This window comes from Mustela lutreola, chromosome 9 (genome assembly GCF_030435805.1).
Source record: "Mustela lutreola isolate mMusLut2 chromosome 9, mMusLut2.pri, whole genome shotgun sequence".
NCBI classification, from domain to species: Eukaryota; Metazoa; Chordata; class Mammalia; order Carnivora; family Mustelidae; genus Mustela; species Mustela lutreola.
In genome coordinates, this window is record NC_081298.1 from 56,792,234 (window position 1) to 56,817,873 (window position 25,640).

Below are 25,640 nucleotides of genomic sequence, written 5' to 3' on the forward strand. Positions count from 1 at the left end.
CTGGGTGCTATGAAGTGTGTCTTACAGGCAAAGCAGTGGGAGCAGATGGCCTACGTGGGAGGCTGCAAGCGTGTGCCGTGGCTCCCCATGCTGGTGGTAAGTGCACCCTCCCGCTGTGAGCACCCACAGCAACCCGGAGGAGGCCCGGGTTGGGGGGGGGGTTGGGGAGCTCCTCGGCCTGCCAGCCTACTGGAGGCCGGTTTCTCGGCCTCTTCTGTGCCAGTCTGCCCAGCTGTGCAGTGCGATGGAACCTGCTAGCAGCCCCTTCACTGCGCTCTGCTGAGCGTACAGAACCCTGAGCAAGACCCCCTTCAGATTAGACTGCTTGGTCGCTCCCTTTCTAGGGTTCCACGTAGTGAAAGGTCCTTAAATGCTTCTTTGTGTTGCAGCATACGGAACCCAACGCCTGTTAGTGAGCACCACGCCTGTGGCTCTACCGCCAGGAGGGACCCAGGCTTCTTGCAGAGAAGGGGCTGCATGTGACAGAAATCCACTGTTCCAGAGGGTCTGGGAAGAGGGCCGCCTCCTCCATGACCTTGGGGAGGGTGGAAGCAAGAGTTTGTGGGTGAAAGGAGTTTGGAACAGGCCTTGAAGATGAGATGGAGTTTTGATGGCAGGGTGAGGGGAACCCGCAGTGAGGCCAGCTGGCAGGAAGCAGGGTAGCCTGCCCAGTGTAGTGGCTGCTGTTAGAGGGACCCGAGCCCCAGGGGACCCCACCCAGGCTCCTTCCCCTGCAGTACCTGCTCAGGGTGCTCCCCTGAGGAAGCGTGCGTGTCTCCAAGGAGGCACAGAGGCCGGAAAGACACCCTTTCTCATGGCAGGTGTCACTGCTGTGCTCGGCCAAAGCAGAGTACTCCAACTGCGGCGAGAACGAGTACTACAACCAGACCACGGGGCTGTGCCATGAGTGTCCGCAGTGTGGCCCAGGGGAGGAGCCCTACCTGGTAAGGCCCCTGCCAGCCACCCTGGGGCCCGGGCAGCTGTCCTCCATCACATGGCGGATGTCACTGGCGCGTGTGTATGGCTCTATGTGTGGTCCCCAAGCTAAATCAGGCTGGTTGACTATGGGCCTCAGGCATCCCGGTTAAAGGGTTTGAGCAGTAGTGAGCCCAGGAATGGCGCATCCCTGACGCGCAAGAGACACAGAGTGACAGAGTGACAGAGAAAGCTGGCCATTGTGACAGATTTCTCAGGAGCTGTGTCCATTTATTTTAGAGGACAATCACTTGCCTATTGTACCTGGATCAGATGGGTTTCAGGGCGTCTGAAAAGGAGGCATGACTGATGTCCCGCAGTAGCGGCACACTGACTCCTGAGCGCGGCGTCTCCCTCTCCTGTGGGAGAGGCTCAGCTTGGTGTTCAACCTAGAGAAAGGCCCCCATCTTCAGCATTCAAGGTTGTCATGGAGAGCTGAGAATGTCAGAAGCCATGGGCTGTGTCACTGGCAGGGCAAACCTGGCCTGAATCTATTCAGGGACCCCGGGAAGCGCAGCAACATCTGAAGCCCAGGAGCACTGGGGAAAGGAGCTCAGAGTTGGAGCATGGGGGGCTTGCAGTTAGGACAGGTCAGGAAACCAAAGCCCAGCAAGAGAAGCTTCTGGAAGCAACCAGTGTGCCCGGCGTGCCTGGTATGCCAGTGACCCCAAAGACCATAGGTCCAGTCACAGCAAGTGTGGCTGGCATACTCACCTGTCTTCCCCTGTCCTGTTCCTTGGCCAGTCCTGCGGCTACGGCACCAAAGATGAGGACTATGGCTGCGTCCCCTGCCCAGCAGAGAAGTTCTCCAAAGGAGGCTACCAAATATGCAGGCGCCACAAGGACTGTGAGGGATTCTTCCGGGCCACCGTGCTGACGCCGGGGGACATGGAGAATGATGCTGAGTGCGGGCCGTGTCTCCCTGGGTAAGCATGGCCACTGCTAGGCCTCCTCCCAGGATGCGTCCTGCAGAAAGGCCCGAATGTCCCATTGGCGAGGCCCCAGGGAATATGAACACCTCTGACCACAGTGTAGTATCACTCCCACTGGCTCTACAGGGGGCGGGTCCATAGGGAGAGGCACCTGTCTGGAGTCAGGAAGCATGGGGTCTGGGATGGCCAGTCCCGCCACCTAGAGGATGGGCAGCCCACCCAGGCTCAGCTTCCATGTCTCATAAGTGGATGTTAGTCAGAATCACAATAAGATCTTCCCAACAACCCAAATCAAACAAATATGTTAAATACCTTAAGATAACACATGTGGAATGCTTTGAAGAAAAGAAAATTAATAAACTGTATAATACACTGTATAAATCCAGTGTTTTTTGGTATTCTGGAAAAATCTGAGGGTAAAAGCTATTAATAGGAATATGTGAATTGTTTGGTAGCTATAATTCCACCACAATTCTGTTATGTATCAAAAGTTTTCTCAAAAAAAAAGGAAAATGAAAATGTAGCTAGCTTGAAAGAAAGATAAACTCTTCCTTCTGACAGGCGGGACACATTACCAAGTTACGCCTGGAAGAGGGAAGCACAAGCTTGACACCAAGGATCTACCAAGCCTCGGCTCTTCTTGCTGCTGCCTCCCTCTAGTGGCCGCACAGCGCAGTGCTTGCAAGGGCTACAGAAAAAACCGTGGCAAAGGCTACAGTGTGGTAGTAGAGGTGGTAGATGTGGTAGAGGTGGTGGTGGTGGTATCAATGATGAAGGTAGTGATGGTGGTGATAGAGGTCGTGGTGGTGCTGGAGACAATGGTGATGATGGAAGCAGTGGAGGTGTTGATGATGGAGGTGGTGATGATAATAGAGGTAGTGATGATGGAGGTAGCGGTGGGGGTGATGGAGGTGATGGTGGAAACGATGGAGGCAGTGGTGGTGATGATCAAGGTGGTGATGTGATAATAGAGGTGCTGATGATGGAGGCAGTGGTGATGATGATGGAGGTGGTGATAGTGGTGATGGAGGTGATGGTGGTGTTGGAGACTGGTGATGATGGAAACAGTGGAGGTGTTGATGATGGAAGTGGTGATGGTGATGATGGAGGTGGTGATGATGGAGGTGGTGATAGTGATGATAGAGGTGCCGATGATGGAGGTGATGGTGGTGATGATGGAGGTGATGGTAGTGATGATGGGGGTGGTGGTGGTGACGATGGAGGCAGTGGTGGTGATGATCAAGGTGGTGATGGTGATGATAGAGGTACTGACGATGGAGGCAGTGGTGGCGATGATGGAGGTGATGTGGTGACATGGAGGCAGCAGTGGTGATGATGGAGGTGATGGTGCTGATGATGGAGGTGGTTGTGGTAATGATAGAGGTGCTGATGATGGAGGCAGTGATGGTGACGAGGGAAGAAATGGTGCTGATGATGGAGGTGGTGGTGGTGATGATGGAAGCAGTAGTAGTAATGATGGAGGTGCTGATGATGGAGGCAGTGGTGGTGATGATGGCAGTGGTGATAATAGAAGTGGTGGTGGTCATGGTAGTAGTGGCATTTTGAATAGCACACTATACTTTGAAAAAACCCATTTTGTGCACCATATCTTTCCAGATCACTGTACTGAATTAAGAAAAGAAAGAATGTAAGAAGGATATATTCAAATAAGAACACGAGGCATTAGTCTGTAAGAAAAAAGAAATACGAAGAAGGCAGAAAGACCCACCAACCTAAGAATAGATTGAAAGTGAATAACTCTTTAAAATGAGATCTTACAAATCTTAGTTCAGATTTGTTACAGAGAAGCATTGATTCCCATGGCTTCTTTCTGCTGGTGACCATCCCCCACCCCTACCTTCTCCAGTGTTCGATCTTCAGTTCAGAGCTTCCTCCAGAGCTACAGGCCTGCATTTCCAGATATCTGTGTGACAACCCCATGTCAGTGTCCCTGACACAGCATGTGATTCAAACACATCGGTAAAATGAATAAAGAAAGCAGGGAACCTTGTTGTAGAGCCTTATTTTTCAATATGCAAAAAAAAAAAAAAAAAGCAGGTAGCTATACCTAGGGAAGATATTAGATGGTTCTCTTAAAGAATATGATAAAAATAAAAGTTCTGTAGCTGAAAGTCTTTAATTTGGTTGTTGACGTTATTGCATTAGTGCAGGCTTCACCAAAAGGAACATGTTAAAAGAAGCAGAAGCTAGGCATTCCCACCCAATGAATGGTACAAACATCCATTGAGAGACTCTGGTGCACAGGTGCTGTGCTTAAAGGAGAGAAATTCAGTGTTGTCTTCCCATTAAGTGGGTACTGAGAACCCGTGTGCTTCCTGAAACTTCATCACCACTTATTCTTATTGGTGCAGATGCATAATTCAGGAAAGAAAGACAGAGTTTCATGGAGTAACTATAGGTATGCCAAGGAAAAGCGTGCACACATTGCCATGCTCACCTTGGAAAGCAAATAATCCTCTTTTAAAAATCCTCACTTATTTGAGAGCCCCTCAGTGTGAGGAGCTGACCTGACCATCACAGCCTAGCCTAACTGCTCCTGCATCTGCGTTAGTAAACTCGTGAGCTAAGAGCCTATCAGGTCAGCGCTTGTAAGGCCAAGAGGAAGGACATAGTTCCTCATTTCTGTGAGAGAGTGAGACAAGGAAATCAGTGACCCCAGCATCGTGCGGTGGTGTTCTAGAAGTCCAGGAAGGACCCCTCCCTTAATGGTTAGGTAGGTGGGTCAGGAGGGGTCTCTGAAGACTTCTTAGGGTGACGTTGGGACGGTGGAGTTGGTCAGGCTAAGAACTAGGACAGAGCTCTCCAAGAGATTCAGGACAAAGCTCAAAGGGGCAAGCAACCTGGTGGGATGTGAAGATGAGGGTCCCTGTGGTGACATGGAAGGTGCAGCCATGGAGGTATGGAGAAACCAGTGAGGGGAGGTCGGGGCCAGAGAGAAAATGGCTCTGGAAAATGATGTGGAAGACACTGGTCTTTAGCTCGATGCTGAAGCGGGCCACCATGCAGACTTTAAACTGGGATAGGACACGATTGGGCAGTACCTTGGAACAATCTTCTTGGCAGCAGTGAGGAAAAATGTGCCGCATAGGGAAGACATGGAGCCCAGAGGCATTGTGAGAACTGGGGCCAGATGGGAGCCTTGGAAGTCAGAGGGAGAGGAAAAATTTGAGAGTTCACTAGAAGATAGCACAGATTGGAGTTGCAGACCCAGGGCATTGGGGTTTCGGAGGAGGAGATCTTGAAGAGGAATCTCAGATGGCAGCCTTGGCCCCCTGTGAGGACATTGATGCCATTTGCTGGGAGGTGGGATACAGGAGGATTAGGATTAGTGGAGAGAAGGGGGAGGGAAGATGGAGGATGCATATGTGCATTTGAGGTGGTTGTAGCCTCCAGACCAAGGACTCTGACACATAGATGGATAAACAGGTATGAAGCTCAGGTCAGATCTGGAAGTCATCTCTGCATTAATGGCGTGGGAGCCACTGGTCCAGACAGGTTCCTCCAGTGAGGCAGCCTCACAGAGGGGGAGCATGGGTAGGTACTGAACAGAGGCTCATCCTCAACCTTGCCAGCTCTGACCCAGCCGCACAGCTGCAGCCCAGACCACGCATACATCCCACAGTGGTCTGGGAGATACAGCCATGATACTATTCCAGGTGATCTAAAAGGGGCAGCCATTATGAACTTGGAGCAACCTGTTTCATCCTTACCTCGATCCACAGATACTTTCTCGCCAGAAAGCACAGCCCTGGGACCAGTGCAGGTGCCAGCGCTGTCACGAGAAGGGCTGTGCTGTGGCAGTGAATACAATTTCTTTGGCCCTCGTACATTTCCCAGAAAGAGGATTGCCAGTGGTTGTGCGTGCCCTGCCTCTAGAAGGCTTCAAAAGATAACTGTGTAGAATTAGTGGGGAAGCTGACATCTATACTCTACTCTTAAATGGGTGTTCCCAGCTCTGAAGTCTTGAGTAACTCCCTCCCTGCTCCATAAGAAGAGCGACCCGCTTCTTCCACACCTTGTCTCGGCCCCCAACACCCTCGCAGAGTAGGTGAGGAGACACATCTGGACTTGCATAGCAGTGTGTCCTCACATTGCTCCACGGACGTGAAGGTGTAGCTGGTTTCCGGTTTGACCTTGTCACCCCCAGCCCCCGAGGCCACTGCCACAAAAGGCCCCTGCTGTGCCTCTCGTCCCCCAGCCTCCTCCTACAGGCTCTGTGGAGTTCGGTGCATGTCAGGGGAGGGCCGCGGGGCCTCCCACCTCCTGGTACCTGCCCTAGGTCTAGGGAACAAGTAAAGCTCTCATGCCGTGTTACAGGGGAGGAGTAAAGGAGTTTTAGTAAGCTGGTGTTGGTGGCCCGGTGAAAGGCTGTTTTCATTCCTAGTCCGCGTGCCTGCCAGGCTGCAGCGCAGGCCTCCTCAGAGCTGCCTTCCTAACGCCACAGGTTGCCTTGGCCCTGGCCCCCTTGTGGTTTGGCAGGCACGCTCTCCCTCTCCTTTGGCCTCTGTGCTGTGCACCATTGTGTGGCTCAGAGGCTGGCAGAACAATGAGCTTTCCTGTGGAGAAGGCTGCGTGGGAGGACCAGGAACAAAAACAGGAGAAGAGGAAGACAGCTAAGGCTGGATTTCGTAGCCTGCCTCTGCCCCCTACCTGGGCATCAGCTTACCCAGGCTGGCTATGGCCCATCTCACCTTCTGCTGGCCGGCTTCCACCTCACGTCTACTCCCATCAGATGAGGCATTGTGGGGCAATTGGAGGACCAAGCAAAGACACGGGTCTACATACCACATTGTGTGGGAAGACAGAGCATCCGATGGCTCAGTGGCATCCACGACAAGCTTAGGAAAGGAAGTCTTTGGAGGAAATCTATATATCTATTGACATGGAGGAAGTCAGTCGCTTCATAGAAGATTATAGAGGTCCCAGTTATCTTTTTTTAAGATTTTATTTATTTATTTGAGAGAGAGAGAGAATGAGCAGGGCAGGGGCAGAGGGAGAAGACGAAGCAGACTCCCCGCTGAGCAGGAAGCCCAACATGAGGCTCAAGCCAAGGACCCCAGGATCATGACCTGAGCCAAAGGCAACTGCTTAACTGAGCCACCCAGGTGCCCCTAAAGGCCCCATTTAAACTGGGTATTATCTTCGTCTACTTACCTTAATCAACCTTCAAGGAAAAAAACAAGAAAGAAAAAGAAAAGGAAAAAAACTAAGAAAAGTCTAAACATAGATGGAAGTATAGGAAATTAAGCCTCTACAAAAGGACGGGGGGACCCAATACTCTTTGTCAGGGCCACAGACCCTGAATGAACGCCCAGCTTCAAACTGTTGGGAATGGGTCAGAAGGAGGCCCCCAAACAATTATTCTACACGTCCGCGCAGCTAGGATGAGAGATTTGGGAGTAAGTTGCAGCAAGAGTTGCTGAGGCTCTTCCTGAAAAGGAAGCACTCACAGCACAGCAGACCATGCCAGGAAGTGTGTGAGGTAGTCAACACCCCAACTCCAGCAGTGCGATCCCACAATGGCGGCCTGGAGCCGACTTACTTTTTTTTAAATGGATAGTCCCGGTATTTTGTTTCTTGGCCAAGTTATTTAATACGTCACACAGCTTGGTCCGGACATACAGTCAGGACGGGAGGCCTGCTGTTGAGAGGCCCCGTGGGAGTCAGGCAGAGCCACTTGGGAGCGAGAAGGAGCCCTGTGCTGACAAGGGGCAGCAGACCGGACCCCCCAGCAAGGGTGGACCAAGGCCTCCCTGGAGCCCAAGGGGAGCTGTCCTGAGCCGGCTATGCCCCACCCACTGGGGGGCTATGGCTCTTCATCTAAGACTGAGCTCAGCCCCTGGGGCTCAGAATTCTGAGGTTCTGGTTTTTAAAAAGGGAGGAAAGAGGCACAGAACTCCCTCAGTCTGTGAACTTTGAACTTCCATGGAGAAGAATTTCATCTCATTCATTTATTTTTCCAACCGATGTTGGCCTGAAACTGTCCCTCCTCAGTACCCAGCACAAAGGCCAGGAGGACAGCGATGAATGAGTCTGGCCCTGAGGGACTCCCTGGTCAGGCACGGAGACAGTCCTGACCTGGCAGCAGACTGTACTGGAGGTGGGGGGATGTGGCTCAGGGTCCCCCAGTGCCAGCACTGGGTCTGGATGTCAGACATCTGGCAGCTGACCTGGATCCTGTCACCCTTGTGAGGCCACACACAGACAGAGGCAGGCCGCCTCCTAGGAGCAGATGCGCCAAGGCCCCATGGTTGCTTCCTGCGTCCCAGGCCCAGATGGCTTCTGGAGGGTGGCAGCATGTGTGTTTGAGAGAGGCTTTTTCCAGAAGGTTTAACTGGAAAACTGGCTGTTGTGGCTTCTCTGAGGGGTGCTTTGAGATTGGTTAAGTAATGTTTACGAGATACACAGGGATCTGAGGATAAAAGGCCCTGAGGAAGGGCAGGCAATTATGATCATAATGTTATTGGTAATGGTCCAGCTTATGGCGGCTGGAGTCCAAAGACAGCCCCCCGTCCCGCACCCCTGTCACGCTGACACCTCCCCCGCCATCAGCGGGGGCCTGAGTGTGCACGGCTAGTATAAAAGAGATTAAAAACCAACCATGGAAAAATCCAGTAGTGCAGAGGGATTTTTCATCTCTTGAATTGTAATGAGGGAAAACTTTGGCACCAGCTTATGTTACTTAATCGACCTCTCATGATGTGATAAATGGCTCCATGATCATCGCCGAATGTGTGTTTATGGAAAGCAGGCACGCGCCAAGAGAAGTGCCAAAGTCTGAGGGTGGAAAGGAGCCAGAGCTGTGAGCGCCGGAAGCGAGGATGGCTGGGTCGACAGGGTCGCAGGTCCCATAGGGAGCTCTGACCCAGGGTGCAGAGCCCAGCAGGGAGGGCATCCTGAGGGTGAGCACGGTCACTGCAGCTGCCACATTGATGCCACATCTTTCGAGTTTCCCAGTGTCAATGGGGGGAAAGGACTCCCTGTTTTACTGGGAATGATTTGTCCTCTTCCTTCACACTCCAGCCCCGGTGTGAGCGCTTGCCCTCAGGCAAAGGAATGTCAGTCATGACCTGGTTGTAAGCCGGGCCACTCCGAAGGCCTTCTGTGCTGACCTCTCTACATGCTACTGCTGTCCTTCTGTCCACTGCGGACCCCCTCTGTCCAAACTCAGCAGGCCTGCAGGAGGTCTGGAAAGTGCCCGTGTCTGAGGGGCTCAGAGATGCATTCACCAGTAATCCCACCAGGCTAAAGGCTATGAGATGGGCACTTGCTGGATTGAGCGTCCTCCTCCTACAGGGGGTTCTGGTTCGCTGTCTGGGACACCCAGAGAGCTAATTGGGGTCTACTGGCAGATACCCCAGTGACCAATGGTGGGGACAGGATGATCACTCACACTCTGAGCAAATCCATCAGTGAAAAGAGCCAAACAGGAGAAGAGACGGAAAGGCCCAACGTGCCCCAATATTGGAAAAAGAATGTTCCATTTCAAGTCATACCAAAAGAGCGCTGGGGTGGCTCAGTGGGTCAAGTCATACCAAAAACTCCTGAGGAAACTCAGTGGTAAAAATGGGCTGCTGGCTCCGAGGGCTCCTGATTCCCAAGGTGTATGTCTCATTTCTGACTTTGGTGATGCTAGGATCATGCCTGAATCATGGGCATGCCAAGTGGTCAGTGATTGCCTATAGTGACACCAGGCTCAACTGTCTGCTTTGTCTTGTCTCCCCCTTCCTGCAGCTACTACATGTTGGAAAACAGACCCAGGAACATCTATGGCATGGTCTGCTACTCCTGCCTCTTGGCACCCCCCAACACCAAGGAATGTGAGTGCTTTTATCCTGCCATCAGAACTGTACTGCTTCTACACTGTATCTCTCATTACCCGGGGAGGGAGAAGAAAACCAGTCCCAGCACCTGGACAGATGAACTACAGTGAGGGCAAGACCAGGAATGCTCCGTGGACTGGTCAGCTGGGTGCAGGTCCCTGAAGGGAGGTTTGCTATAGCATGAGACTTAGGTCAGTCAGTCACCTGCCACCTGGAAAGAGTTTTCTCATCTGTGACACGGGGACACAAAAATCTGAACCGCCCTCTCATGCAATTATTGGAAAAACCAATGAGATCACAGTTGCTGAGGTGTTTTGCCACGTCCTGCAAAGCACTAGATGATCCTAAGTTCTCATACATGTATTTTCAAAGCAGGTAAGGCCAAGGGAAAGGTGAGGAGTGGTCACAGTGAATGAACCAGATTCCACGAAGCCCGCATGAGCAGTGAGGCTCACGAGTTCTGAGGCCAGCTGTGGGCTGGTGCTTTCCTGTTTTCCTTCTGGTTAGTCCTCACTGCATGTCTCTGTGAGGAAGGGAGTTCTGCTCCGGAGAATGTAGTGTGTGGCCGCTTGGAGCTGTGATCTGGAGAGACACCATGGAGGTGGGTGGGTGGACAGCTGTCCCTGGCCGCAGGAGCCCTTCCTTGCTCTCCTCCAGCCCCACCCTCACTGTCAGGGGTGCACCCCCTCTTTCCTAGGTTGCTTCAGCAGATGCCCCAGCAGTCATGGATTTGTGTGTCTTTAAAGTGGAGCTTTATACCCAGCCACATGCTCATTAATTCACAAATTAGAGGAGGCCCAAGGGCTCCAGGCTGCCAGCAGATCCTGTGTTGAAGTCAGCTGCCACACCACGGTCTCCTGCTAAGGAATCCTGACCAATTCAATACCAGATAGTTCTGGGATGAATGGAGCCCTCACCAAGATGTCAGGCACTGCCCACCCATGTTGAAAAGGCCCTCGGCCTGTGGAACCTGGAACACAGCTCACACGCAGGTTTTGTCCCTATGCGAGACTTCCATAACCACCTGGCCAGCTGGAAGGTCACCTCCCTCCTCACGCCATCTGACAGTGGGGTCCATCACATGGAGAGAGAGCTAAGCCCCTGAGCCCTGGACACTTCTAGGAGTGCATCCCTGCCCTAACTTCACCCTTGAATTGCATAACTGAAAACCAGCTCCCAGTAAGGCCTCACAGCAGGTTTGTAGCAATCATCCCCGAAAGGGGCCAGCAAAACCACTGAAACCTAGAGTCAGGGTGCAACCAACCAGACCTCTGTGTGTCCGTGTGGGATATGGGGAGAGGCAACGGGCTAGGTCTTGACAGATGACTTGGTGCACGGAGCCCCATCTGGGTCAGGGCCTCAAGTGTGGACATGAGGGTTATCCTCTCCAGCTCTGGGCTCTGCACCCCTCTGCTCCATCCTCAGTCCAGGGACCTTTTGACCCCAAACCCCTGCTCAGGAGCAGCAGATGGAACCAGAAAATCTGGTTGTGACTATAGCCTCCATGAAAACCTTGGGACTCAAACTCCCAGGCCTGCCCCTGACAAGGTCACCCCAGGAAAACCAGGAACTCAGGGAAACCTCATGCATCAGACCCTGATGTCGTCAGCTGGCTGCCCGAGCCCCACCAGGCACTGTCCTTCTTGAGCCTGCAGTCAGTGGCCAAGAGCGCCTTGGCCTCCAACCTGAGACACTTCCCCTGGTTTTGATGTGATGTCCCTGGGCCCTTGCTGCACAAAGCTACGTTGAGTCAGTGAGTACTGGACTGTGCAAACCCGTGGTCAGAGAAGCTGGCACAGACCTGGGGAAAGCGTGCGCTGCGTGTATTACATCTGGAGCAGCCAGGGACAACAGGCAGCTCCCAAGAAGACACCTGTGCAAGGGGAACCCCGGGTGCCCTGGTCGGGAGCTCCTCAGCACAGACAGCTGGCCAGGTGCTGCTTCCTGGAGAGCTGCTCCCCTCTTTCTCTGTGTGGCAAGTGCTCTCCCATCTTGGAGTAAGAGCAGGTTCAGCACATGGCTCTGTGAAGTGTCAGGCCATGGGGCCATTGGTTACGAACTTTGGACCCGTGGTCATACCTGATGGAAACAGAAGTTATTGGAAGTTGCTCCAGAGCCTGGTACTCAGGGGACTCTAAAACACCTTGCAAGCCACAATCCCTCTGTCTATTTCCTCTCCTGGACCATTGAGAAAATACCAATAGGGCTGACACAGCCACGCCCCAAATGCTTAGAGTATTGATACCACAAAGCACATGTAAAGGAGGACTCTTCTCTAAACCACCAGAGCCCAACAGGAAGGCCCCCAGATGCCTGGGGCACCCCCAGAGTGCTGAAGAGCCTTGAGAGAAAGGCTTCCCCATCTCCCTTGCTTGTGACTTGCCCATCAGGAGAGCGTAAGGCTTCCTTCCACACACCGCAGTGACCGCAGCCACTTCCATCACACCACTGTGTGTCCTGGCAAATCAGCACCAGATGGAAGAGAGAGAAGAAGCCCTTCGGTTATTTTTCAGTGAAGTCGAAGAGCGACATCCCCTTGGTGAAACAGCACTGTCTGGCTTTCTTTCTTTCCTGAGAAATGAAGTCATGAGAACTCGTGCCAGAAAGCTGGCATGGAAGGGATCCGTGTTGTAATGACACAGGAATGGCCTGGGGTCATAGCAAGGAAGAGATGGTGTGCTTTCAGATTTGGATTTCGTAGCTCTTGGGAAAGTTACTTAATTTTGTGCCTCAGTTTCCCCATCCTGGGATGGCACGTCACCTGCTGCCACAGTGCCACACATGGCACTTAGGGAGCAGGAGGCAGGTCCCCAGCCCGGTGGGTGGGCATGGCTCCAGCCCAGGCCTCCCAGGCCCCCTCAGGCCACACATCCTGTCCTCCATCTGCTCTCCTGGGACCCCACTGGCAGAAGCCCTCCCTCACAGAGTGTTGTAGGGACCAGCACGGCAGTTCACTTGTCCCATCGTCATCATTTTTATGAACACTCCTCTTAATTTTTATTTTGACACCAAGCCGTGTGCCAGGCCCAAGATGGACTCATCTTTTGGAAAAGTCTGCTCACGAAAGCAGATGCCATCGTGCGATGCCCAACAGCAATGCCACTCAAATGTGAAGCCTTCATGTCCCCAAAGACCAGCGGCCAGCTGTTTCTAACACACTGTTTCTCCAACTTGAGTGCATACACCTGTCACCAGGGTCCTGTTAAAAAAAAAAAAAAAGATCCTGACACAGCAGGTCTGGGGTGGATTCCCAGGCTGTATTTCCAGTAAACTGCAGGAAAATCTCACTTGGAGCAGCCAGGTTCCAACAGCTCTGCCCATTGTTCCAGGATCCGCCACTGGGGGGCGCTAGGCCGCCGCAGCAGCCGGGGGACACCCTCGCCAACGACTCTTAAGAATCAATAAATCACTCCTGAAAATCCAGTCTGCTTGCCCCCTGCAGAGAATCCCAGCAGTTTTTAAGACGTACAACATATTTATAAATTGTGTGGATTAACAAACCTCAAAGGCCCCGTAAATCCTGTCATCGCACTGAATGCAAGCATTACTGCGTTAAGCCACATGCTTATAGCTCTCAAAGTCCTCTTGAGGAAGGTGGATGAACACTGCCCGGGGCGCCAGCTCCTGCACCGATTGTCCCAAGTCAGTGCTGGCCCGAGGACACCAGTGAGCCGGGTGGAGTCAGGCCCCACCGACTTTCGTTTTAAGGTAGCCTGGTGTGGAAATCCATGCCGATTTTCCGGGACCACAGTTTCCATCAACCCTCCCTCACTCCTCTCCTAAAGGGTCTTCCCTCTGCTTGCTCAAAGCTAGGCTCCAGTGGGAGCATTATGCAGGGAAAAATGGATCGGGAGTGGACCACCCAGGGGAAACAACAACTGAAGAACACTTCCATCTAATGCTCTGTTCCAAGGAGACCAAATGAACCCAAAACACAGCACATATCAGAGTGCAGGGGGAGAGGAATGTCCAGACACCAAATACTCATTAGACTAGAGCGGGGGAACTTGCCATGCAGGGACCTGGTGGCTGTGGCATGCTGTCCTGGAGGCACCTGCCCAGATTGATAGACCTCTGTCTTCCCGCCCATCCTCCCCCTCCCTCTGGGATGTGCTCAGAACAGAACGTTCTCCTGGTCGGCTCAGGGATCATGGAACAGCCGCGCACACCCCACCCAGCACCTGCAGCCCAGGGCTGTTCAGTTGACCCTGGCTGGAGCTCAATTAGGGGAACGTCTAGTACACCTGTGGACGTGCTCCGGCCTGTATGCGGTGTTTGCTGCCATGGGAGCAGCCCTGCCAGCCGGCGCAAAGGCATCTCTCGAAGTCTGCGTGCAGCCCGGCTGTTCTCATTGTTCCTCCCTGGACCACAGGCCTGGGCACATGTGTGTCCCCAAGCCCAGCCCCTGTCACCCAGCCTTGGCCAGCAAGCCCTGGCAGAAAGGGACAAGAAGAGACAAAGATGACAAATCCACAAAGAGAGCCCACGGGTATTTTTTTTCCCCTGAGGAATAGCTTAAGCTCCCTTCAGTCCCTTACCAAACCGATAGATTAGCTTTGTTTTCAGTGTCATGTTTTCTTTTAAAAAGGAAAGCAGGTTCTGCTTGAAGCCATGCCCCATGTCACTTCTAGCACTTGACTGGATGCCATTGAAATCTCCTGTCCCACACTGGAGGGGAGCCTCGTGGTCTGCACTGAGAGCTGTCATGACTTTAGGGATTGGGGGGCAGGAGAAAGCTTTGATCTGTCCTCCAGAAAGGCAAAGGAACATCTCTAAGCTCTGGACACCAGCAAGGCCCCTCCCAGGGAACCGCAGGCACAGGAAGGCCCAGTAGAGGAAGCAGAATAGTCCCTTCCAACTGTCATCAGCAGTGTTCCTGCTTCAGACATCCTCCCACTCCCATGTCCCATTGTCCGGCTTCCCATGGCCTCAGAGGGCAGCCACTAAAGGAACAAGGGGTGTGGCCATGGGCCTGAGAGCTGGTGGGGGGCCTGGGCTAGGATGGGCGGCCTCTGTTCTGAGCAGGTCAGCTCTGCAGTCTGCGTTCATTCAAGGGCTGCCCGTACTGGTGAGCACTCTTGTCCCGCAGGCAGGCCTGCTGCTTCCAAACCCGTTGCACCCCTCAGCATGCCTCTCTTATGGTGGGAGGGCTAAGAAGTGAGCCCAGAGACCAGTAGTTGAGAAAGAAGGAAAGAAGCAGGAGCCACAGAACTCGTGGTGCCCTGCAGGAGGCAGAGACCACCCCGTTCACTGGGCAGTGGTCTGTGCCCGCCAGCATCTACACCTGAGGCAGCCCCGCAGGAAGAGAGACCCGGTGAAGGACCCAAGGCCAGGACCTCCAGATAAGCTGGGTCCCTGGGCTCCGGAAGCAGCAAAGAGGAGATGCCTCTGCTCTTAAACTGTTTGGTCACAAGTCTTTACAAAAATTAATCACAGGAAAATCCTAAAGGAAAACATACCAAATTGTAATCTCAGGTGGTAACGCTGTCAGTGATTCCTATTTTCTCCTGAGTTTTAATGATGACACATATTACTTTTATAACTAGAAAGGGGATTAAAAATGCACTCCTGTTTTACATAGCTGAAGAAATTTCTCAAGTATTATTTTCCTCCTACCCTTTTATATATATACGGACTCTTCTCGTCTCTGTAGATGGCATATATTTTACTTTCATTCATAGAAAAGTGAAGTTGGTGAGACACCACTGTTTAGTCTTAGCAGATTTACTTATGTGTCTTCTTCCTGAAGAACAACCCTTGGGAGGTCAAAGTGCTCATTAAAGATTATGACACACGCTAAGAAATGAACACGTTCCCTGTCCGCCGACCCCGCTGCAACACCCATGTAATCTAGAATTCTAGATCTCCCGGATCTGCGGCCACACCTTGCTTCAATCCTCGAAGGTGGGGTCTGTCCAGGTCATCCTGGGGAACACGCAGTGACTGGGTTTCCCTTGCAGGTGCAGGCGCCAGCCCTGGAGTCTCAGCCAACTTCCCCAGCACCTCCGGCAGCAGCACCCTGTCTCCTTTCCAGCATGCCCACAAAGGTACGGATAGTGCTTCTTCAGGTAGCCAGCTGCAAATAAGGGGCTAAAATGAACGCAAAGTGGGAGCCTGCAACGGCACTGGGGCTCCTCGGTGCCCCCAGGAGTGGGAAGTCGGTCAAGATCTCTGCAAGGACGGAAATCCATCTCTCCGTGGGCGCCCTCGGCCCCTTAGAACACACTGGCAAGAAAGGCACACCTAGAGGGGCGGGGTGGCGCTCCGGGGAAGGGCGCCTGGGCGGCAAAGAACGAGCTTCCTGGCTGTGGCTGGGCCTGATGGCAGCAGCCATTCTGTTGCTGGCTTTCAGATCAACCTGCAGAGCCCAGCACTTGCCTATGTGTTACCAAGAACTACATTTTGCTCTCCAATCCCTTAGGGATGGAAAGGCTTTGAGGAGGGAGGAGGCCCCTGAGGCTGGTCCCTCCTGCTGTCTCACGCTGCTCCTTTCTACCATCTGGCAGTTTCAGTGCCGTCCATTATTTAAGCCTATTTAAGGCCCAGGTCGCCTTGAGGTTCGCCCACCCGAACCTGGCCTTCCTGCACATTCGCAGAGCATCAGAGCAAGAAGACTTGGCCAGGATATAGGACTCTTATTTCCACCAGGCCCCCGGTTGGGGGCAGGGAACAGCACACAACACAGCAAATATTAAATCATTTATAGCATCCATTCCTGGGGTCCAAACAGTGAATTCTTGCAGGCACACCCGCCCGGGAAGACAGGCACGGAAACCAGCAGCGCCGGGCCTATGAGCCCTGGCACATCTTTACAAAACAGCCGCTGCCTCCTTCAGGGAGTCCCTGGTGCTTTAGATCTTGTCCCTTCCCTGTGGAAATGGTGGGTCACCTGGGTCCTGCCTCATGAGGACCAGAATCCTGTTTATTTCAGAGAACGAGTGTCAGGGTATTGCACATGTTGACAGCAGGGATTATGGGGGAAACCAATGAGACTCCCCTGGGGAAGGGCACCCAGTGGTGGGGGTGACAGAACAGGGGAAGAGCTGCGGCAGCGCCTGCCCCACCTTTGCCCTGGGAGGCTGATTATTGACACTTAGGCTGAAATTGCATGAGACATGGGACAGCATCAAGCCAAGGTTCGAATCTCTGGCTCTCAGAGGCGACTTCTGCTTGGATGGGACTAACTGTCTTCAGGACACGTGCTCGTGGGCTGCTTCCTCTCTACATCCCAACCCACCCCAGGCTCCCAAAGTAGTAGCACCAAGAGTAAGCACCTCAGGAACAACTGAGCAAACCCAAAGCCCGGCGTTCCAGATGCGTCATCATCAGCCTCAGTTAAGACCAGCCAGGGTTCCGGAAACGGTAGCCAAGGCAAACCTGAGGCTGAGCAAGCATTTGGGATTCTGAGGGTCTCCCAGACGCGTCCCCTGCCGTAGGCACTGCAGTCTTCTTGGAGGGCGGACTCTGTGGGCCTCAGGGGTGCCTGTAGGGAGTCCTGAGCTCTGTGTTGCCCTCTCTCCCTGCCTCCAGCAGAGCTCTCAGGACAAGGACACCTGGCCACCGCCCTGATTATTGCCATGTCCACCATCTTCATCATGGCCATAGCCATTGTGCTCATCATCATGTTCTACATCATGAAGACGAAGCCTTCTGCTCCAGGTGACTGGTCCCCGATGTCCCCACTCCCTCCCCGCACACCCTTGCTCTCTGATGGTTTTGCCAGCTTACCCAGTCCACAAGCCAGACTCCTCACACCTTCCCTTTCTCCAACCAGCCTGCTGCACCAGCCACCCAGTGAAGAGCGTGGAAGCCCAAGTGAGCAAGGAAGAGGAGAAGAAAGAGGCCCAAGGTCTGCAAACCGAACCTCCAAAGCACGGGTGTCCATCTAGGGTGGAGGTTGTGTGCCCCCCTTGCCCCCCCCCCCAGAGAAGCCTGGCCTCCCAGCTGCTGGCACTCTCATGCCACCTAGAACACGGCTACAGGGAGAGGCGTCGGGGGCCCCACGTCACGCTTAGCCCTGGGGATGGTGTGGCTTAGTCACTGGGAAGGCCTGCTAAGGAGGAAGTGAAGGGGAGCAGGGACGGATGAGCTCAGAGCCAGGGGCTGACTCCAGTTCCCACCCCCACCCCCCAATCTTCTCATTTGCCTGCAGACAGTGTGGTGATTTTCTCCGAGAAGGACGAATTTGAGAAGCTGACGACAGCTCCAGTAAAGACTGCCAAGAGGTAAGTCAAGCCAAAGCAGCCCCTCATCATGGGGTGGGGCAGCCTCCACCCCCAGGTCAGGTCAGGGATCCTCCTGGGGTCCTGAGCAGAAAGAGGAGTAGGCATGCCAGATGGGGAGCATCCCAAGAAGCCTGGCCACTGGCCTGGAGGCTCCAGAGGGAGCAGGGCCCTGGGACCAGCAAGGCAGGAGAGTACCAGGCCTCAGGGCCGCCTCTGACCTGCAGCAGGGGCCAGGCAGTGTGAGGGGCAGTTGGTCAACACCTTGCTTCGGGGCCAGCTGCCTGCCACCCCCTGCTCCGGCCTTCCTCTTCAACACCCACTTTCTGACCCAAAGCTAGAGAGTGCCCCCTTCTTCTCCAGCAGCCCACCATGGCCAACAAAAACACTGGTGTCACTAGTGCTAAAGCCAGAACTGGTGTCCCTAAACCCTGAACAGCGCTGGTGATGATGATGGCTAATGGACATCCGGGACTGATTGCCCACTGGGTGCCACGCTAAGTCTGGGAGCACCCCACGTGCAAGGTCTTCTTATTACCCTGATCTGTGGGAAGCTGAAGTTTAGAAGCTGTCATGTTTCTGAGCACATCCAGGAGCAGCAGGGCCGGGGAACCAGTCCAGGCCGTCTGGCCCCACAGCCCATATTGTGCACACTCCAGACCAACCATTAACACTTGTGAAGTAAGGCCTCTTAAGGAAGAACTGGGACATGTGAGATTTTTTCCATATTTACCACACATTAGGATGTAGAATCAGCTCTGGCTTTAATATCCAGGATAGAGGAAAGTCAACTTTTCCTTTGCCCCCTTAGATGGTCATTTAGACTCTGTCCTGCTTAGGTTCCACAAATCCGCCCCATGGTGTTGGTCCCCTGTCTCACCTCTTGCCCAGAGGCCATGCGGAGCCCCAAACTAATTACAGAAAGAGCAGAGGAGCACTGTCTCCTGGCCTGGCCTCTGGCCTGGGACCTTCCCGAGGTTGGTGGACTCCTGCAAAGCCTTTCGTTTGTAGGAAGGGTCCTGAATCCAGGGTTCGTGGAGAGCTTTGGCATTCACTGAGCACTTCCAAAGTTGTTACCTCATTTAGAAAACTCCAGCATCTCTCAAGACCCCTGACGCAAGGGCAGGAAGCAGACTTAAATCATGAAATCTGGGCATGCTGGGAAAGAAAAGAAAAAAAAAAAAAAAGAAAGTGTGGATCCCCCTGGGCAATCCCTTAGGTGGGGTCACTTCCTGTGAGTGTTTCTGTTCCCACCAACTCCGTTTCCGAGCCCCAGGCTGGGCCAGGCTGGGCCAGACTGCAGGGGATGGCTCTGCAGTGTGCATCCCCGGGACGAGGCTCTCCTCCACCCTCCCGTCTGCCCCAGCCTCGTGTTGTGGCAGCCTCTCCCCTTCTGGGTTCCAGCCTTTGCTCATTCTCAAAAGTAGGAGAGAAGAGTACCCAAAGGGCAGAGATGTATCCCTAGGTCTTAAGTGTCGTCTAAGGACTGGGGAAAAGGGGGACTTGGAAGAACGTTTGGAAAAATAATACTTGTTTCATATGTAAATATCAAATAAAAATGAAAACAGGACAGTCACTCTGTAAAAGACAAGGCACAGAGATCCTGTCCTCTCTGTTTGCTCTCGGGCCTTAGCGGAAGGACCTGGGGCTGTCAGTAGTCTCTGGGGACAACTGTGCTTTTGTTCCTAGCCTGCTGTCGGGTGGGGACAGCGGCAGGCCAGCCAGCTCCGAGAGAGCCCTGAACTTACTGGGCCTCACCGGCATCCCCCTCTAGGGTTGCATTTGACTGTGGGCTTCGTTACCGTAACCCTGTGGCTAGAAAAGAAGAATTCTTTGTAAATTGTCAGCCAGACCACAGGAAGCAAACAGGATGCCTTAAAAAAAAGAATGTTGTTTTTCAGATATTTGGAATGATTTTGAGAGTTTCAGCTCCAACCCACATGTGCCTAGGGCTGTGGACGGTGGACCGTGGTGGGACGTGGGCCCACCTGGCTTCCTGGGGGAGCTCCTGAGGCCCCTTGCTGTGACCCCACCCACAGTGCACATGTTTCAGCAGGTCACCCCCTGGTAACAGGGGGGCTCCCCAGGAAGGCTCATTCAGCTTTGTTTTGGGTTGTTCTGGAGAACTTGCCCAGATTCAGCGCCAGCCACATAAACCTGTTTGCCTCTGGACCCATGGCTGAACTTGGAGCAGGCCTGCATTGAAACAGGAAGCTGGGACCTATTCAGGAAGGCTTAACTGAGCCAGGTCAGGGGGACAGATAAGCGGAGGCTGTCCCCCTCCCTGATAAACCCCAGCCCTGTAGCAGACCCCGCAGCCACCCTGCAGCCAGGTCACTAGTTGGGAGGAGAGCAGAGGACGAGGAGTAGCGGGTGCGGCATGTCTCTCTCACCTGGTGCCCAGGAGCTGCTGGTCCCTGCACCCCAATCGATCGTCTTCCCACTGGGAGAACGTGTCAGGGACACTGCTAACAAGCACCCTCCTGTTCCCGCAGCGAGAACGACGCATCATCGGAGAATGAGCAGCTGCTGAGCCGGAGCCTAGACAGTGACGAGGAGCCAGCCTCTGACAAGCAGGGCTCCCCAGAGCTGTGCCTCTTGTCGCTGGTCCACCTGGCCCGGGAGAAGTCGGCGGCCACCAAGTCAGCCGGGGTGAGGCCCTAGTGCAGTACCTTGCACACTCATTGTCGCCCAGGGAGACAGAGGCATGAGGCAGGCGACCACAGGAACCTAGATAGGGTGGGGGGCTGAAAGCAAAAAAATAGGAAACTTGTCCTTGTATCATCTAGCTTTATAGAAGAAAATGGAAGCTAGTAAGCAAAGGGAGAAATGTTAAAATTGCTTGGAATACTGTAGGACAAAAAAAACCTTTGTAAATGTATGGGCATGTGTCTAAGCAGACCAAAGAAAACCACAAAAAACACACACACATACACACATACACCCAGTGTGCACACTCACACATACATATACACCCACAGAGTGTACACACATTCACACTGAGTGTACACAAACACACACACCCAGAGTATTCACACTCACACACACATACACACACCCAGAGTGTACGCACTCACACATACACAGACACTGCTGAGTGTACACACTCATGCATACATAATATGCATTTTGCATGTGAAATGGTCCAAAGAGCTTGTCGCCCAAAGCAGGGCACCGAGAAGGAGCCATGGCAGGGTGCACGGGCAGAGGGCACAGCGCTGCCCAGGCTGCCTGAGTGTGTAGCACGTGGTTCACTGGCAGCCTGATCCAAGCATAGGTCAGTGTGTGCCTAGGTAATGTTGTTAGTGGTGAACATGTCCCCGCCTGGGAAGCTGGTCCGGACAGGGATTCCACACTGTGCTGCTCTCAGTCCGGGGACATCTGTCATGACAGCCATCACTTGCAGGGACCCTGGAGGTCTATGGAGTTGTTCTGAGAGGTACCAGCTCCTGTGGGGCATGGGAACTTTCAGCCAGGACCCCTCCTGTGCCGATCCAGCTTGGCCTCATGTCCTTATCCGGAGCGGTGGGCTCTGGGAGAAGAATCTGTGGATGGCTGCAGACACAGCCATGGCGTCTCAGGCCCCCACTGGCCAGCTGGGGTCCCCACCACTCACCCTCCCACACAGATTGATGCCAGGTGTCCTGTGAGCCTGAACGTCCAGGGCACTCTACAGAGCAGCTCCACCTCTGTGAACACGGAAGATGCTTGAATTTCCTGATGAGACGGTCATGTGAGGGCGCCAGTCAGCATTTCTGACTCAGTCGGGAGAGCAGCTGCCAGCACTGCACTGGAGAACGGGCATTTTTGTGGGCTTCCACTTTCTCTTATTCTGAAAATTAACATTCCCTTAACTTTTCCCATAGATTCAAAGTCGAAGGAAAAAGATATTGGACGTGTACGCCAATGTGTGTGGAGTCGTTGAAGGTAAGCCATGGACATGCTGTTTGGGGATCTGTATGCCAGATCTCCCAAGAATCTTGTCCCAACCGTCAGTGTGGAGGAGGTGGCTCTGGCAGGAGTCCCAAGGTCCCACGGGGACCAGAAAGGCCACCCATCCCAAATTGTCACGTTCCTCATTCCAGTGGCTGGCAAACCCACGTCATGTGTGGAGGGACATGGAATTTGGCATCAAACTATTTAAGGCCTTTTCCGTGGCACTCCCCAAGCCCCTTTTCCTCTCAGGACCAGGAGATGACACCCAGCCAGCCCTGGGACACAGCATCCCTGGGGGACAGACCATGGAGTCAGGAGAGAACAGTAGTGGAAGGAGCCGGCGTCCTCCAGTGTCCGTCAGACGCTGCCCTGCACTGGTCTTTTCAGTCACTTACCCAGTCATTAGCAGGCCTTTTCCTTGGGTACCTGCTTCCCTCCTCAAAGATGCTTCCCGAGCCAGCAGAGTCAGACTGTTTCACAACAACTACATGTTGTGTCTGGGCAGCAGGACTAGAAATATAAGCATTTCAACCTAAAATCAGAATCCACAGTTCCCATTTCTTCCAAATCTAAGCTCTAAATTACCTTTGTCTTCACAAAACCCCTTATCGCTGAGGTTAGGGAATGCTCCCCAGCCTCACCAGGCCACTTGATCCTGGTCTCACGGGCATCCCTCCTTGGACTTCTGGGTCTGGCCCAGGCAGGAGGAGTGGAGCCAGGGGGCCTCTCATTTCTCCGCAGAAATGGAGCCCAGCACACCAAACCCGGGGAAGCTTTGCTGGCTGAGTGCTCCTTTAGCCAGAAGTAACTTCCAGGGACCAAGACCTCAACTTGCCTGCCTGTTGAAACACAGCATCTCTCCAAATGAACAATCCCCATGTCTGATAAGCCTGGCATGGCTGCCCTATGATGGATGGTCTGAGGTTTGCTTTCCATCACCCTGGAAAGTTCTTCTCTGTTCCAAAAGATGTCTTGGCTTTTAGCACCCACCCCTGGGACAGTGGTTTTCAAATTAATTTCAGGAACCCCACAGAAAAGAGGAGACTTTCCAGTGAGACTGGGAGGATGAAGTGTGTGAGCCCCATGTGCCTGACCACCCTCTCTCAGCCTGGGGTGTGTGGTATGCTTATCAACCCTTAGGGACCCTCACATCACCAAGGCAGAAAACCTTAGACCAGTGCCCAGTCTTGAGGAAATAGTATATTCATCCAGACATTCACCCAGAGTTTTCCACTATCTGCCCTCTGCCCAGCCCAGCCCCCAAATGCCCCAAGATCCTGATCTAATTTGGCTGGGGTGAGTCTCCGGCATCCATTTCTTTTGTTTATTTGTTTAGTTTTTTTTTTTAAAGATTTTGTTTATTTATTTGACAGACAGAGATCACAAGTAGGCAGAGAGGCAGGCAGAGAGAGGAGGAAGCAGGCTCCCTGCAGAGCAGAAAGCCCGATGCAGGGCTCGATCCCAGGACCCTAGGATCATGACCTGAGCTGAAGGCAGAGGCTTAACCCACTGAGCCACCCAGGCGCCCCTCTTTTGTTTGTTTTTAATTAAACTTGTAATTCTGAGATCACAGCAGATTCACATGTGGTGGTAGGACACTATACAGAGAGTTCTCGTGGACCCTTTCCACAGTGTTCCCCAATGAGACCACCCACCTGAACCATCTCTGAAAGTCACAATCAGAACATTGACATTGATACCCAAAGGCAGAGCCCATTTCTTTCACCACAGGATCCCTCTGGATACCCTTTTTAGCCTCACTCTCTCCCCCACTCCCCGACCTCTCCTTAGCCACAGACTACCGCTAATCTGTTCATTTCTACAGTTTTGTCATTTTGTGAACATTAAGTGGACTCAGGCACCATATAGCCTCTTGCCAAAGGCCCTTTTCCTCCACCTAATTCCCAGGAGACTCATGCAGATTGTTGTGTGTTGTGGATTTTTCCTCATACCCCTAGTGCCTGCCCACATCATGGACGAATCACAACTCGTCAAAGCATTCATCCATTTAGAACATCTTGGTTGTTGCTATTTTGGGGCTATTATGAATAAAGTCACTATAAAGAGCCATGAATATATTTTTATGTGAATATAAGTCATCGTTTCACTGGATAAATGCCAGGAGTACAGTTGTTGGATTGTATGATAGGTGTATGTTTTATGTTTTTAAAAACTGCTGGGGCGCCTGAGTGGCCTGGTGGGTTGAGCGTCCTACTCTTGGTTTTGACTCAGGTCGTGATCTCAGGGTCGAGTCCAGCCTTGGGTTCCAAGCTTGGCACAGCACAGAGTCTGCCTGTGATTTTCTCTCTTTCTGCCCCTCCCACTCATGCTCTCCCTGTCTCTGTCTCTATCTCAAAGAAATAAATAAATCTTTAAAAAAAAAAAAAAAAAACTCCAAATGGTTTTCTGAAGTGCCTGTACTGTGTGCATCCCCACCAGCAATGTGTGAGTCATCCTGTTTCTTTACTTTCTTGCCAGCATTCGGTAGTGGTGCTGTTTTTTATTTTAGTCACTCAGTTGTGTTTTCTTATCTCATGGTGGTCTGAATTTACATTTCCCTAATGCGGCATCTTTTCATGAGGTCACTGCCATCTGTATGTCCTCTTCAGTAAAATGTTTCACTCTGTCTTTTGCCCATTTTCCAAATGGATTGAGGGGGGTTGCTGTATCCTTTATTGGATATGTGATTTGCAGTTATTTTCTCCACTCTGTAGGTTGTCTTTCCATTCTCTTAATAGGGTCTTTCATAGAAAGGTGAAATTTTGATAAGATTGTATTTTTTATAGATTGGGTTTTTTGTATCCAGGCTAAGATCTCTTTGCCTAGACCTAGATCACATAGATATTTTCCTGTGATTGTTTTCTAAAAAGCTTTATCATTTTGCTTTGCCTTTGAGTCCATGTTCAGTTGGAGTTAATTTTTATAAAAAGATGTGAGACTTAGACTGAGGTGAGTTTTTGTTTTGTTTTGTTTTGCTGTTTGTTCATTTGTTGTTTTTGCCTGTAGATGTCCAGTAGCTCCAGCACCATTTTTTGGGAAAAACTATATTTTGTCTGTTGAATTGCTTTTGTGCCTTTGTCAAAAATCAGCTTGGGCATATTTGTGTGGGTCTAGTTTATCATTTAAGATTGCTACTTTATTTTTTGTTTACTCTTTTTTGTTTCTGTTTTTCATTTTCTCTATTTTCTTTTTCCTGCTTTCCTTTGGGTCACTTGAACATATTTTAGAAATCCATTTTGGTGTTGTTTTGAGCGATGCATTTTATAAGTTCTGAGTACATAGCCTTTTCTGTAGTTATTTTAGGATGATTGGGGCCATCCCTTTACTAGTTTGAATGAAATATAAAAAACTTCCCTTTATGTCCTTTCCTGTTTAAAGTTGTCTTAAATATTTCCTCTACATATATTCAGAACCACATCGGTTGTTTCAACTAGCAAACATAATTCAGAAAACCTAAAAGGAAAAGGAAAGCTATTGTGTTTACCAATATTTTTGCTTACCATGCTCTTTTCTGATGTTCCAAGTTTCCTTCTTTCATGCTTTCCTTTCTGTTGAGAAACTTCTTTTAGTCATTCTTTTAAGGTAGTTCCGTTGGTGACAAATTCTTAGTTTTCCCTTAATCCTGAGATTGCCTTGATTTCCCCTTCATTCCTGGAGGCTATTTTCACTGGGTATGGGACACTATGTTGACAGTTCTTTCCTTTCAGTAGTTGAAAATACTGTGCCATGTT

The 25,640-nt window shown here is 52.1% G+C and overlaps 1 protein-coding gene across 3 annotated transcripts in view; it reads left to right on the plus strand.

Annotated features, from left to right (window-relative positions):
• EDAR (ectodysplasin A receptor) overlaps window positions 1-25,640 on the plus strand; it is a 92,214-nt gene that overhangs the window by 60,380 nt on the left and 6,194 nt on the right. The window contains exons 2-11 of one of the 3 annotated variants that reach the window (XM_059134273.1): window positions 28-96; window positions 822-944; window positions 1,720-1,901; window positions 9,663-9,748; window positions 15,718-15,798; window positions 17,285-17,410; window positions 17,526-17,600; window positions 17,904-17,976; window positions 20,469-20,625; window positions 21,840-21,900. In XM_059134273.1, coding sequence (XP_058990256.1) covers window positions 46-96; window positions 822-944; window positions 1,720-1,901; window positions 9,663-9,748; window positions 15,718-15,798; window positions 17,285-17,410; window positions 17,526-17,600; window positions 17,904-17,976; window positions 20,469-20,625; window positions 21,840-21,900 — 1,015 coding nt within the window. In that variant the 5' untranslated portion in view covers window positions 28-45. Of the gene's footprint in view, window positions 1-27; window positions 97-821; window positions 945-1,719; window positions 1,902-9,662; window positions 9,749-15,711; window positions 15,799-17,284; window positions 17,411-17,525; window positions 17,601-17,903; window positions 17,977-20,468; window positions 20,626-21,839; window positions 21,901-25,640 lie in introns of all 3 variants that reach the window. The other 2 variants (XM_059134272.1, XM_059134274.1) reach the window with 2 other exon arrangements.